The sequence below is a fragment of the Ciconia boyciana genome, chromosome 2, assembly GCF_034638445.1.
Source record: "Ciconia boyciana chromosome 2, ASM3463844v1, whole genome shotgun sequence".
NCBI lineage: Eukaryota > Metazoa > Chordata > Aves > Ciconiiformes > Ciconiidae > Ciconia > Ciconia boyciana.
Genome location: NC_132935.1, coordinates 47,655,061 through 47,669,008, shown reverse-complemented (window position 1 = coordinate 47,669,008; position 13,948 = coordinate 47,655,061). Strand labels below are relative to the sequence as shown.

The window sequence follows — 13,948 nt, the reverse complement described above, 5'->3', positions numbered from 1 at the left end:
ATTCTTCCTCCCTAGAATGGTGATGTTACTCTGAATACGTTATTGCATCACTTAGCCACACTAGATCCCTCCCTGTAGTTGGTGGCCAAGTGTCACTGTACATGCCACTTTTTAATGTATGTTCAAGGTACACTGACTACATTGGCTGAATGGAAGTCTCCTTGTGGTCCTCTAGCAGTGGCCACGCAATGACGTTCTTGAAAAACGGTAAGTAAACACCCAGATAATTCCTCCAGCTCAGGTCTGTAATTAGAGCTATAACCATACCTATACATCAATGGATTTTTAGAGGGTGACTTATGAGCCAAAATATTAATGTTCTGAACAAAAAGTAAAATGAACCCAAGTTCCTCCAGCTTCTTTGTTTATGGGAGAGAACAGGTTTATTGAAGAGTTTTATAAAATAAAAGATAAATAGTTACCATAAAAATCAAGCAGTCACGTGCTTTTCTCTGAAAAGGAGCGCAGTGGTTATGTGTTCGCTGTTGAAATATTGAACTCAAAATTAGAACTTGCAAAAATGAGGAAATCTCCAGGTAATGGAATATCATCCTCTGTGTTAACCCATAGTTTCTCTCACTCATCACTGCAGCTGGCTGTTGATATGTTCATGTCAAGAACTATCTAGAGTGAACCTTAGGGAGAATGTAATGAATGCACAGTTAAGTCACCTGGGGAGCAAAATACTATAACAAAGCACAGGAGAAAAATCATCTGATTAAGGTTCAGGTTCTATCAGCTTAATTCAGGCAGAGCACTAGTTTGGCATTGACTGAGAAGACAAACACAGTCCTCTCTCACTAGCAGCAGAGCTGTTAAAAAGAAGATTTTCTGTTCCATGAAATGCCGTATCTGTGAAATGTCAAAAAGATCAATTTTGAAAAGCCTTGCCTAAGAGGAAAAAAATGCTTTGAAATAACCACTTTTTAAAAGATGTTTTAAAATAAACTGAATTAATAGCCCCATCTTCTAAGCTCAGAGGCCCCTTCTGGCTTAGCTTAACTTCTTCATCTTCTATACTTCCGATTATTCACGATCTCTGCCATGACTACCAGCCATAAAACCATGTCTGTAAGAAGCTCAAGCACCCCAGTCCTTGTGGAGTTCTGAACATGTCTCAACTCCCTGTCCAAGGGTGAGACTCAAAGGCCTTGGGAAACATGACAAAAGCAACATCATTCAATTCTGCAGAAGGGAGCCTGCAGACCTCAGCCAAACCAACGTTTTCTAGGTTCCCAGGATCCCTTCTGCAGAGCTGAGAGCTGAGTGCTGGTTCCTGCATGTTTGAGACTACAGCAGGAAATATGGGAGCCAAGGAGACCTTATTTCCAAGGGCTCCCAGGATCCCTTCACAATCCCTGGATCCACAACCTGCCCACTGGACTAGCAGGAAACCAGGTTTCATTTTACTGGAGTATGTCAAAAGAGAAAACCGTTGACAAACTAACATTTCTTAAAGGAAAAAAAAAAAAAGCATTATCAAAAAATTCCTGACCAGCTTTAACTGGTAGAATGCACCTAGTGTTGTTTGATACAGAACATTCACAGCCCCAGTCTGGTATTTCTTTCACTTCACAGTGATGTAAAGCAGGAAATAACTATATTGGAACTACCCATGTGTAAAACAACAGAAAAGAAGCAAGGCTCTGAACTTCAGTCTCCCAAAACAAGCGATTCACATGGCAAAATTAGAAGGCAGGATAACATTTTTGTCGTTTTGAAAAAATGACATAGAAAAGAAGCATGTGAAAATTTTATAGTAACTTTCAGGTGAAGAGATGAATAAAACTTAGAGGGAATCTGATAAACAGCTTAATACAGACCTTCTGAGAAGACTATATGCCTCTGTCCATCACACAGCAGCAGTATACAGAATTCCTTTGTATTTACTTGGAAACACAATACTGCTTGTGACTGCATTAAAATAGCAGCCATGTTTTGAACACACATTGTTCTTTGTTTTTGTGCATCTCTTCAGCTGACACACAACTAACGTTCAGCCTCTAACACGATGTAGGCGAAGAGCACTTTGACAAAAGATGTAAGGGAAACCTGCTAGATTTCATGTACATGCGGATGCCTCTGTTTTTAACATCTTTTGAAGCAACTGACATTCAGGAAGTGGTTGAAATTCCCTCAGTAGCCTAAGGGAGATGACCAACCACCTCCAGTCCTCTCATACTGAAACTGCATTTCAAGGCAATTTAAATCTGATTCTTGAGACCACCACAGAGCCTGTCGATGACAATGATGACGAAGCAACAAGCACACTTAAGCACCATATTGGACACGAACATTTGCATGGTTTTAAGATACATCATTTTTGTGCAAATTGATATGAAGACTTTATACACTCATCCCCTTATCTCTTTCTGAAGAGTGTACAAATTATTTACAGATATACTTTTGCAGATTTCTTAATGAAAAATCAAATTAGCTGATACTTCTTTGTAGTCAAATAACTGTTGGTCTGCTTTAAAGAATGCTAAAACTAATGAAGATCCTTCCATGGCTTTGGTGGTCTTTAGATCTGGCTCTCAACAATCCAAGCATCTTACAACAAGCCTTTCTGGAGTTATGGAGTAGTCCTGCAAGGTTGCTGATTTTTTAGTAGTTGAAATCAGAAATCCTTGGCCAGGATTCTCTAGAAATTATCTCTATTAGTATAATCTCTGATTCCTTAACATAAAAGAGACTAGCACTTTCCATATGCTGTAAAATACCCATTTGCAGTACACCAACTGTATACAGTATCATCAAGTCTTCTGTTTAAAGTGAGGTACCTTTGCAGTATCTTCATGGGAAACATAAAATACCCTTTTTGGCATATTCACACAATTCCTATATTTCTATACAGAATCTAAAAACCTGCTATGTTCTAATTTCAAATGTACATTTTTGGTATAAATCTACTGATTATTGATATAGTAGATGGATTATATTTCAGTCTAAACCACTGGGAGCAGTATATTCACCCAAAAGAAGTTGGCAATCTGCTGTACGTGCTGTCCTCCTGTGGTTAAAGATCTGTTGTCTCTAAAGTTACTACCTTGGCATTTTTTGTGATATCCAGTATTTACTTATAAATAAAAGCCAAAGTTGTCATACAGAAGCTCGGTCTAGATACTCTTACACATGTTACACCAGTCTGACTCAGTACTGAAAAAATACAGCTATCTATTATGTCAGATAATAGGCACACATGCACACCTGCTAAAATGCCAAACTTTATAACCTGACATTTGCGCATAGATACTACCTTCCAGTTTAGGCCAAGTAACAGTAAAAAGGAGATCTTTCAGTATAAAACAGTTGCAAGCACGTAAATATACAAGTGACTTCATTTTGTAAACAGAGACCCTAATATAAATGTATGAACTCTAATATAAATGTGTTAATGAGAAAATATTTTAACTATTACTCAAACTTGAAAAAAAAATAGTTCCAAATTTTCCAAAGTGATTGGGCATCTGAAGGTGAAGATGACTGCCTAAGATGCCTCACTGACAGTAACTGAGCTTTTCCAGAGGTACCACTAAGCACTTCTTTGCAATGTTGGGCTCCTAACATGATACTCCCTAGTGTTCTCCTGCATGTCAGCTTTTTCCTCAGGTATCGTAAGACCAGTTCATTTCCAAAATGAAATATTGCAAATATGCCACAACTCTTTCATAATAACTTATTAAGTTCTAACACAATGTGTTAAAATCCCCAACATATTTATAACAGTATGCAATACCTAAATAGCATTTTTTCATAGAAAACATCCAAAATAATTTACAAGACAGGGTACATATTATCTCCAAATGAGATCTTTTACTCAGTGTAATGCAGTGAAATGTATGACACAGAACTGCCCTACACTGCACAGTTACAAAGGATTCGGAAACCTTTCCACAGAGTGTTTTTAAATTTACAGACTGAAGTACAGTACTGCACTCTATTGGATGTACTTTTATAATTATTAGTTAGTACAGAATAGTGAAATATGAACAACCGGACTGGCATTTTAATGCTTGTAGCACTGCGTTTCAGACTGGGTTTTGATATATTTTGCTCAGTCTTGCAGTCTTGTGATAAATACTCAGTTGTAACACCTACTAAGGAATTCAAATAAGTCACTAGAAATATTTTCTTAAATGGCAGAAGAGGCTTTTTAAAATGTTCAGTGATGTTCACATTACTTTTTTAAGTTTTCAGCTTTAAAGTACATTTAATTGAAACATTGCATGTTGCACCTTGATTATGACAGCACCTAAATATATCCATATATATCTTAACATATACATATTCCTGTCTAAATGTTAAGCAAGTGACACATTCCAATCAACCACCGTTCTGCTGCTGCTGCTGCTGCTGCTGTGCCTACATACAGGGCTAAGTCCGAGAGCAGTTTCAGTGGGGCTAGTGGAAATTTTAAATTGTTTATGTGAACAACAGAAAGAAGATCCATCTGACTTTATCCACCTAAAACTCAAGTATTTTGTCTGAACTAGTCATCTAGGCTTCTTTTTTGTTTCATTCAGAGAGGTATCTCCGGAAGTTGACTCATGAGACAGCTGGGAATGAATCTCTCTGGATTGGTTCATCTAAATGCTTCATTGATTGCTGAGGGAGCCCAAGTCTCTATTTTCTAATTTTTCTAGCAAACTTAGGTAAGATTACCTCTATCCCAAATTCATCTGGTATTTCAGAGTGACAGAGAACCCCAGGAATCGTCATGCTGAAGTAATTCCTTCTGAGTTAGGTGGGGATTGGATTGGACACTCCAACAGCAAACAGTTTACTAGCAAAACTCCAGAGGACTAGGAAAAACTGAGTCTGATTTAACATTATTTCCTGTTTCCCCTAAGCAAATACACTGAACTGGCTCCCTACGCTTAAGCTACCGACACAAACCAGCTAATCAAGTAACATGGCAGCAGACATCTCAATCTAAGTCAGGATCACAGCACAGGAACAACTGACGTATTTACTACTTTTTTTCTGACCTCAAACTTACAAGTAATAAGGGTGAACGTTCTTTCACCCCAGGTTTTTGGTTTTTTTTTTTTCATTAAAAAGGGTTTTTTTCTATATTAGAACTTACTGCCATTTTGGAGGGGATTGTTTTTCTTCTGAATTCAATTAAAAAGTGAAACAAATGTCAAAATTGCATTCCTATCTTTTCCTCTCTCACAGAATGTAAAAGACTAATTACTATCAGGTTGCTAGGTATTTTTAATTTTTTAGTTTTCATTCTTTTTCCCAATATCATGCCTTTTTCAAAGCTAACTTCTTCACATTTTCCAAGGTTACTGGAAAAAGTGTAACTTCTTCTGCCACTCACTTTTCCAAAATTGCCTATACATGCAAAAGTTATTGAAAAGCAAAAGGTATCATCTGAGACAGATTTAAAAGGCAGTTCTGAAAAATCACATCAGTATTCACTTAACTGTTCTGTGGGGGGAAAAAATATTTAAGAGCCTTAGGGAAACTGTTTCTAGAATTTCTTTTTAAGGATATGTGAGACCCAATGCAAAAAGGCAAAGTTTGTCTGAGAGTAGCTTTGCCCTTTTTCAACCAGGTTGCCCATCAGACTTACATAAGCTAACCACTGCCTAACAAGGGTGAGATGCTTAGAAAGGAAAGTGAACAGTCAACAGAGTCTGGGGTATAGTACAAAGCAACAGCTCTATTATTATGTGTAGATCTTCATATAACTGTTCTTGTGATAATTTTCTTAATGCTTCCCAGTTTATTAATCAAGATTAGGTATGCATCCCTGGACTAACAGACCCTCATCTTCCTGAAAATGCTTATGACCTTTCCAGCCATAAAAGGCCTGGAGGACTGAAAAGCCACGTGACTGCGAGGGCAGCTGGACTATTCAGCACTAAATTCAGTAAATAATGAAAGCTTCCTCTCTCTAAAGCTAAAACTTAAAAACAGAGGCTAGGTATCTATCCTGAGAAATCTTAGCGAGGCCAATTTCAGAAAACATACCCCCTTCTGAAAACTGGTCCCCACAGAAGTTGCCCAGTTGCAATATAGAAGCACTCCAAGCCACTAGACACATTCAAAACACCCCGATCAACATGTGCACAGTTGCAAATCATTAAAACACCTCTTACAGCCAACTGGCACAACCAAATGACAGAAGCAGTGAAAGATATAGAACTTGGTTATTTGTTATTGAGGCTGGTGATAGGACAGAAGGAGCTGGGATGAACAACACTGGGATCTAACTGAGCAACTGTCTTCAGGCATAGTGTGACTCTTCTCTGACACATCCAAACTTGTCTTCAGACAATGAAAAGCATTTATGACTAGCCTTTTCTGTCCAATGCATAAGAATACTTTGCTCTTCGATACTATTGCTTTGTATTACAGTAGTGCCTGGGAAGGAAGGTTTCCTTTTGCTTAAATGAAAGGAAGAATCTCTTTGTGAATCAGAGTTTAAGGCCTTGCTCTTGCATTGGGATGCACATAGAAAAAATGGCGTAACTGTGAAAAAGATACTGTAAGATGCAGTTTAAAACTGAAGGCAGTGAGACTCATGATAGGAGATCATGAAGATGGGAGGAAGCAGATAGTAGTAAGAAAATGTAATTATTAAGTCAATTCAACCTCATTTGTTTATTTCTAGCATCTAAAATTGTTCTGGACTGTAACTAAATAAATACATACCACATATCCTCAGCAGCTGTCTACTATCTTTTTTTAATTGGCAGTTTTCTATAGATACAGAGGCTGGGAGAAGTCTAAAGGATGAATTTTAAAAACATTAGTGAAACAGGTCATTTGACCATTTCAGGGAGGAAATTCCTCTTGTATAGCATATATAGGTCACAAAACACTTAATGTGTATAAAGGCATTCTCATTAAAATCAGTCCTTGAGAAAGAGGCAGTAATATATTTTTTGCTTATGGGCTAATGAAGAGAAAAAGAAAGAATTTCTTTAAGAACATCAAGAACTTTAAGAAGTTCACAAACTGCTACAGCATAGTGCAGGTGGAAGCACAACCTAGAGATCCCATCCAAAAACCAGTGATTTCAGGACTTGACAAACTTCCCTCCCAATGAAAAATTCTGAGCAAGATCATAGAATTTAGTAAGAGAACATTCTCAACAGTCCATAAGCAAGAGACAATGGGAGGAGAAAAACAATCTTACAATTCACAAGAAAAACTTTGACAGTGCCTTGTTGAGGGATATGCTTGTGTCAGAATGAAAATGGCACAATTGCAAGCTAAACAGTCAAATGGGGAAAGCTTTTCCAATGTAGAAAGGGAACTCCTCAAAGGAATATTTGTAACAAGAAGCTATGCAAGGTGCCTTGAGGTCCACAGACAAATCTCTCTCATAAGTAGAAGCAGAATAACTATAAGCAATCTCTTAAAAATATTAATACTAAGAAACAGGTTAATTAACAATATGAACAGTCATGAGACTGAGCCTTTCCCATTGCCTCAGAGCTAGAACTGGCCTGTTATGCAGCAAGAACTGTCGTTTGGATTACAGATGGCAAATGACTGACAGAAGCAGGCTTCAGGCATGCTTTTTCATCTTTACCATGCAGTCTTACACTAATTTAACTTAGTGTTTACATTTTCTCTTCACTTTACAATATGACACTATAGATAGCTGCACTGTTCCACACAGTCTGAATTGTCATATGCCATATATGAGATTTTTCTCTTTTTCTCCTGCAACTAGATGCTCAAAATGTACCATTCTGAACCTGAACAAAATGAAAAACTTGTGTTTAATATGTCTATAGCAAAAGACATCTCCTGTGGAGATTATTATCTGACATCCTATTTAATATAACAAAGGTAGCACTATTGCTCCTGAGGAGATCATTATCCTGTTTTGCTATATTTGAAGGTAGCACTTTATTCAAATCAACACCAACATGTGCCTTTGTGATTGTTTTGAACCAATGTTATTATGCAGACAAAGTGATTCTTTTCCACTGTCAAAATGGTAAGTACATTTAAAATAATCATACAGTCAAGTGCCTCTGTCCATGGTAGCATTTTTAAAAACTGCTTATAATTAGGAGATGCTGATACAGTAGTTTAGAAATGAGAAAATAATTAAGAACAACAAATGGATACGTATCACATTTCAGAATTATTCAAGACATAAACATAAAACACCACTTATTCTCTTAGGAAGTTAATGGGAGCTCCTCCAAAGACTTTGAATAGTCTTTGGCTTGTGTTCCTACCTGTGAACGGGGAAGCAGGACAGATTTCCCTTCAGGCCCAAGAGGGCTGAAATCTTTCGCATGAGCTCCAGTGCCTTGTCACTTCCATTCATGGGCAGCAAAGTCAATATTTAGAGGGTAACTTGTTTGTTTAAAAAGAAATAAAGCCCATCATAAACTGTAGTGGAACATTATAAAAATAGGGAATATTTCTGAACTATAAAGATTGCCTATTTGGATCATGTTCCTGGTAATCTCTGCTCCTTTTCCCTTCTCAGGAGTAAATTTGATCCTGCAGCCTTTATTCATACGAAAGTAACATTTGCAAATGTGCACTGAAGTCAAGCCAACCTAGCTCTGATGGGTCAGACTGTAAGCCCCTTATTCATATTGCAAAACAGTTGCGCGAGTTTTTCAGATGACAAAAAATGAGGCAGTTTACATAACTGCTCATCAGTGTGAATAATGACAGTAATGAGGCCATAAATTGGAACAGTGAGGAGACTTGTTAGCATCGGCTAATTTTGTAAGTATTTTCAATTGAAAGTACAGCAAAATAAAAATATTTGGCATCATGAAAGCTCAACTTGATGTTGCTGAATTATTTTCAGCCAGAGTGAGTAGATGCAATTTGATGCTACTTAGTGTATTGTAGAAAATATTTACTTTCTGTTTTTCCTTCTTTTATTTTGGAAGGCTATACAACCTGACATGTACACCACCAGACAATCTTTGGCACTTTTATCTGTACAGATGTCCTTTATTCTACCTGTCTCTCTTCATCTGCGTTTCCATTTTTCAGAAACAGTGTTATCCCAATGTTTCAAATAATAAAACCATGCAGTTGATTAGAATCACAAACACATACAAAAATTTAGTTTCTGTCTTTGTTTTTTGTGTTATCCAGTAGTGGTCTTACCCTACAAATAAACCTGGTATTTTGTTCTTAAAACTGTCAGCTAACATCTTAAACAACATATGGAAATCATAAGTATTCTGCAAAGACTGCAGGAAAGAGAAAGACAGAGAGAAAGAGAGAAACAGTAAAATTCAATCATCTCCAGTAATTTTTTAATGTAATCAATGGGTTTGCAGATGATTCATTAAAAAAAAATAATGGCATGTTTAATCACTAAATGATATCTATTTGTAATGATGAGGTGATTTTATTGTCATCTAAAGTCCAGAGAGATAGCTAAGACACATCAAACATAAGGTGTGTAGCTACCTAGTTTCTTCCGATTTTCCTGGGTTTTGGAAAGACAAAATTTTTTTAGAGATAATGAAGCTGCCAATTGGTGAGAAGACATTATTTATCCATTCTTGCGCTACTGAGTAATATTAATGTCTGGAAACACTGACAGTTGTATACCATCATAATTTTCATGGGTTTTGGTTCAATTACAATTACTAAACCATTGGGATGCTCAAATGGTAAGCTTGATGTCTGTGTTTTAAAACCACTTAATGTGTTTTGCACACCTATATATAAACTGAAAGATTTCAAAGGAGTAACTTTTACTGATAAGTAATAGGCTAAAATGTACAAGAAAAAAACCCAAAGCCAAAACCATTGCCAGTGTGATGTTACTACACTGGGCATTTTCTTGAGTATAGCATTTCTCTAGCAGGATCTAATTTTTACAGAGCTCACAGAAATCCAGTTAGCAGAGGCATTTTAAAGAAAAATCCATCTTACTGCAAGACTTTTTCAGGCAAAAATCTCTAACTGTAACCTAAAGTAGGAAATAAGTCACTATATATGCCATCATTTGGTTTCCCTCCTTATGCCTTGCTTTGTTCTTCTTTTCCTATACATCCATACTAGTTCATCTTGTGAACTCTAGTGTCTCAAAGCATTTTTAAACCAGTGAACAAAGGGAATAAATTCAGGAAGAATGAAGGAGGGAAAAAGAAACCTCTGACCTGGTATTATCAAAAAATAAACAAACAAAAAAAAGACACTAAGATGAAAACAAAATAGTGCCATGGATTTACATATGGGGTTTTGATGGAAACTAGGGCTGGGTTTTAAATCAAAACTCACCATCTCAAAACCACTTCTTTTCATCCGCCTGCAGGACTTGAGGTAAGTACGTATGCGTTTTCTGGCACGCTCTTGATACTCAGGGAATTGTCGCCTGCATGAGTCAATGATAGCCTGGATCTTTTCTTTGGGCTGCTTAGAGATTGGGACCATTCGGTCCAAGTTTTCATCTACAAACAGCCTGACAAACATCTGTTGGCAAGAGGGAGACAGAGGAGATGGGTTTGGAGGGTAGCTCTCTTCTCTTCCTAGCTTCCTGTCTTGATTACTGATAGGAAGACATTTTTTGTATCCACTGAAGAGCTTTGTAATGGGAAGCCAGAAATATTAAGCAAACAGTTCTTTAAAGGGTTATTTTGGGGGGCTGATTAAAAAAAAAAGACAAGAAAAGAATAGTCTATAGGATACAGATCTTGTGAGATAAACCAGAACAGATTGTGAAAATAGGCACTATTTAAGTTCCATTATTAACAATAAGCTGTGATTGCTAATCATTTTATTGAACTGACTCTCACTTTTTCTTTGTTTGAACAATTGCTAGTGTTTTCATGCATAATTACATACATTGGGAAAGCAATAGAGAACAGCTGACCACCAGAATGGTCTTCTGATAAATTAGCTACAGCCCCTTTCCATTCAATGGGTGAACATGCACATACACACATCCACATCCACATCCACACACACGGGCGCACACGCACACATACAGAACAAAGCTTTGTTTTCCTCACTGGTAAAGATGGCACTCTGCCTTAAAATTCTAAATAAAACACAGTAAATCTGTCGTCTGTTGGCAAGAGTTTAATGTGCATTAAAATAATAATTGAAATAAATCCTGCAAATTAAATTAATGTGCCTTTAATATTGTCAAACTTACCCATAAATAACAATGTAAAAGGAATAGTAGAAGCAAACAAGACAATGAGTGCAAGAGGACTTACGTTAAAAGCTTTCAGCCGCTCAGCTTCTACCCCATCTGATTCATTAACCTTCTCAGGATCTTCCTGCTCATCATGGTCATCCTCATCCTCATCTCCTCGATTCAGAGACAGATCTTCAGCACCTCTGCCTACACTCTCATTCTTGCCAGAATCATAGCTTGAATAGCTATGTGCAGGGGACTGAAAATAGACAAAAATAATATGTTTGTAAAAATTCACCACGGAAATAAGGTCTACTCATCAAAAATGCTTTATAAATATTTAAAGAATTCCATGATTTCTTTTTATCCTTTGTTCAACATAAAGCGCTCATAATCCTTGTAAGAGCAAACAGTTCACAACAATATTCATTTCAGTACTTTAAAAAAATGTGACCAGCTGCAAATTCAGTAAATCAATTAACAAATCAATAACGTATGATAATTACAATTAACACGAGATCTTTGCCATACAGCCTTAAGTACTACATACAGAAGTTTCTTACAAATACCAACTTCTTTGTATTAGCCAGGATGTAAATAAGGGACAGTTGATTTGCACAAAACTCTAAAGGGTTAAAAATTACACATTTTAAGGCAAAGAGGATTTAAGTAGGAAACATTGATATTCATCCAATCAATATGAAATATTATCAAGAGCTGCAATAAGTTATTCAAAACATGGAGACAATTATGTTCTAGTTTCACTTGCAAAACCCCAGAATGAATGAGAGATGTGTAGGCTTGTTAACATTTTGAACGCTCTTCTGCGAATCATATAGTAAAACCATTTTCTCTTTGCATATCAGCATTCAGAACTTTCCCCTGAGCAGAAATTCAGCTTGCTGGATAAAACAGATGACCATCTCATTAAAGTGTATCCACTTGTAAGACCAAAAAGTTTTAAATTACCAAAAGTCAATACTGTGCATATCAAGACTTCAGTTACCTGTTACCTCTGCATACACTTCAAACTGCAGACCACGAAAAGACATCAGTAATAAAAAGTCTTCTACAACTTAATACTTTAAGATCAAAGGTTTCCCCCAGTCGCACAGAAGTATCGGAGAGTATCTTCACCAGAGCCATCAGATTCACATTTAGGTAACTCAGAGCACAATTTTACTTCTATAATATTTTAATCCTGTAATATTTCAATATTGTCCTCTCTTGCTTCAAAGCACACTGTAGTCTATTAACTTCAGAGAGTCCTGAATCAGGTGCTACCCGATGCACTTCACATACACGCTTTTTTTAGGTGCCTCCTGCCTAACTGTCACAAGTCAGGAGCATAATGCCTCAATCAGAAATACATTTCAAATACTTAAAATCACGTGCCTTGATCTACATTCTGAGCTTCCTAAAATTGTCTTTATTTCAGGGTGTTTTCACCAATCACAGAATGTAGCTGGGCAGTGAGATAGGAGGGAAAGGCCAACAAAACCATTCATCTTTAAGGTATACTTCTTGCTTTATATTCTTACTCCAACTTCTCTTTTTCTTTCTCTATTTTCATTTCCAGTTCACCATCAGTTTTGGAGTCACACCCACACATTTCCTTGCCTTGCCTTAACAGCACTCATACTCCAAGCCTTCCTTTTTTATCTGTCCTCCCCAGACTATATTCTCACAGTACAAATCCCCTGGAGTTTCACTTTTTAATCCCTAATGCTCCTAACATCAGATCTTGCAGCCTCTCTCATCCCCTTCCTTGAGTTTCTTCACTCTCTAGACCACTCTCCATTCCCTAGACTTTTATAGCAGACATAGGGAGAATGACAAAACATCAAAAGAAAGCAGAAGAGCCAGCCTCTGGATACAAACAACTTCAACAAGTAGCAAGCTTAGCATCACTTCTTCTCTTCCTACAGCCTATGACTGCACAGTTACGAGGCAAGAAATTAGCCAGGGTTCAGGATGGCAGACGTGAGATGGCATGGGAAGATAACACTTGGGATAGCAGCAAAAAAATCTCTTCCTTGTCTTGACACACTGATATTTTGTCCTGGGAAGATGATTAATATCTGCATTGCTGCCCATTCAGATAACTCTTCCTTGCAGGAGGTGTTGAATCCATTGAATTATCAGCCTCCAGAACAATATGGTTCCATCTTGATAGGAGATGATGGCTATAACTTATCAGAGTGTCTAGCATATATAAGCAACACTACTTAACCTGGCCAATGGCTACCAGAAGGCCAACAGCTGCAGCCTGGTAACCTGTTATGAAGGAATAAGAAGAGTGATTTTCCTTGATCCTGAAGAGGTTCCCAGAATAAAATTTTTTAAAAAGAAAGTTACAATTAATTAATTGTTACAATTATTGTAATTGTGTCCAAGTGCTATGCAGTAGAAGATCTGATCTAGACTCCAAGACTTGTTCTTTTATACTACTTCATTTCACCTCATACTACAGCTATACAGCATGAAGAGGGCTTCTAGATAATCAAAAAGACATTTCACATGCTAGGTACCATATAAAGCTGTAGAAGGTACTGCCCTGAAGAACCCTACTGTCTGAAACCCTTGTTCTGCAAACACTTGATTTTGCATGAGTCATTTCATCAGACTAAATCATATTAGACTACTCATGTGCATAAAGTTAAACAGATGCAAAACTGATTTCAGTATGCACATATGTTTGGGCTGGATGCCAAGAACATAAACTATGCACCAGGATTGAGATTTGCTTTTGTGAAGGAAAGAAATTCAGGCCAAAATGGATTAGCTATGTCTCTCAAAAATGCAATGGTAATTTTTTTTTAAATAAAGCATTGCACAGAAACC

General features: G+C 37.0%; 1 protein-coding gene across 4 annotated transcripts in view; it reads right to left on the bottom strand.

The window, feature by feature from the left end:
• NOL4 (nucleolar protein 4) overlaps positions 1-13,948 on the bottom strand; it is a 196,619-nt gene that overhangs the window by 35,875 nt on the left and 146,796 nt on the right. For 2 of the 4 annotated variants that reach the window (XM_072851279.1, XM_072851280.1), the window contains exons 7-8: positions 11,184-11,363; positions 10,243-10,434 (exon numbers count right to left, since the gene is read on the bottom strand). In XM_072851279.1, coding sequence (XP_072707380.1) covers positions 10,243-10,434; positions 11,184-11,363 — 372 coding nt within the window. The remainder of the gene's footprint in view (positions 1-10,242; positions 10,435-11,183; positions 11,364-13,948) is intronic. The other 2 variants (XM_072851281.1, XM_072851282.1) reach the window with 1 other exon arrangement.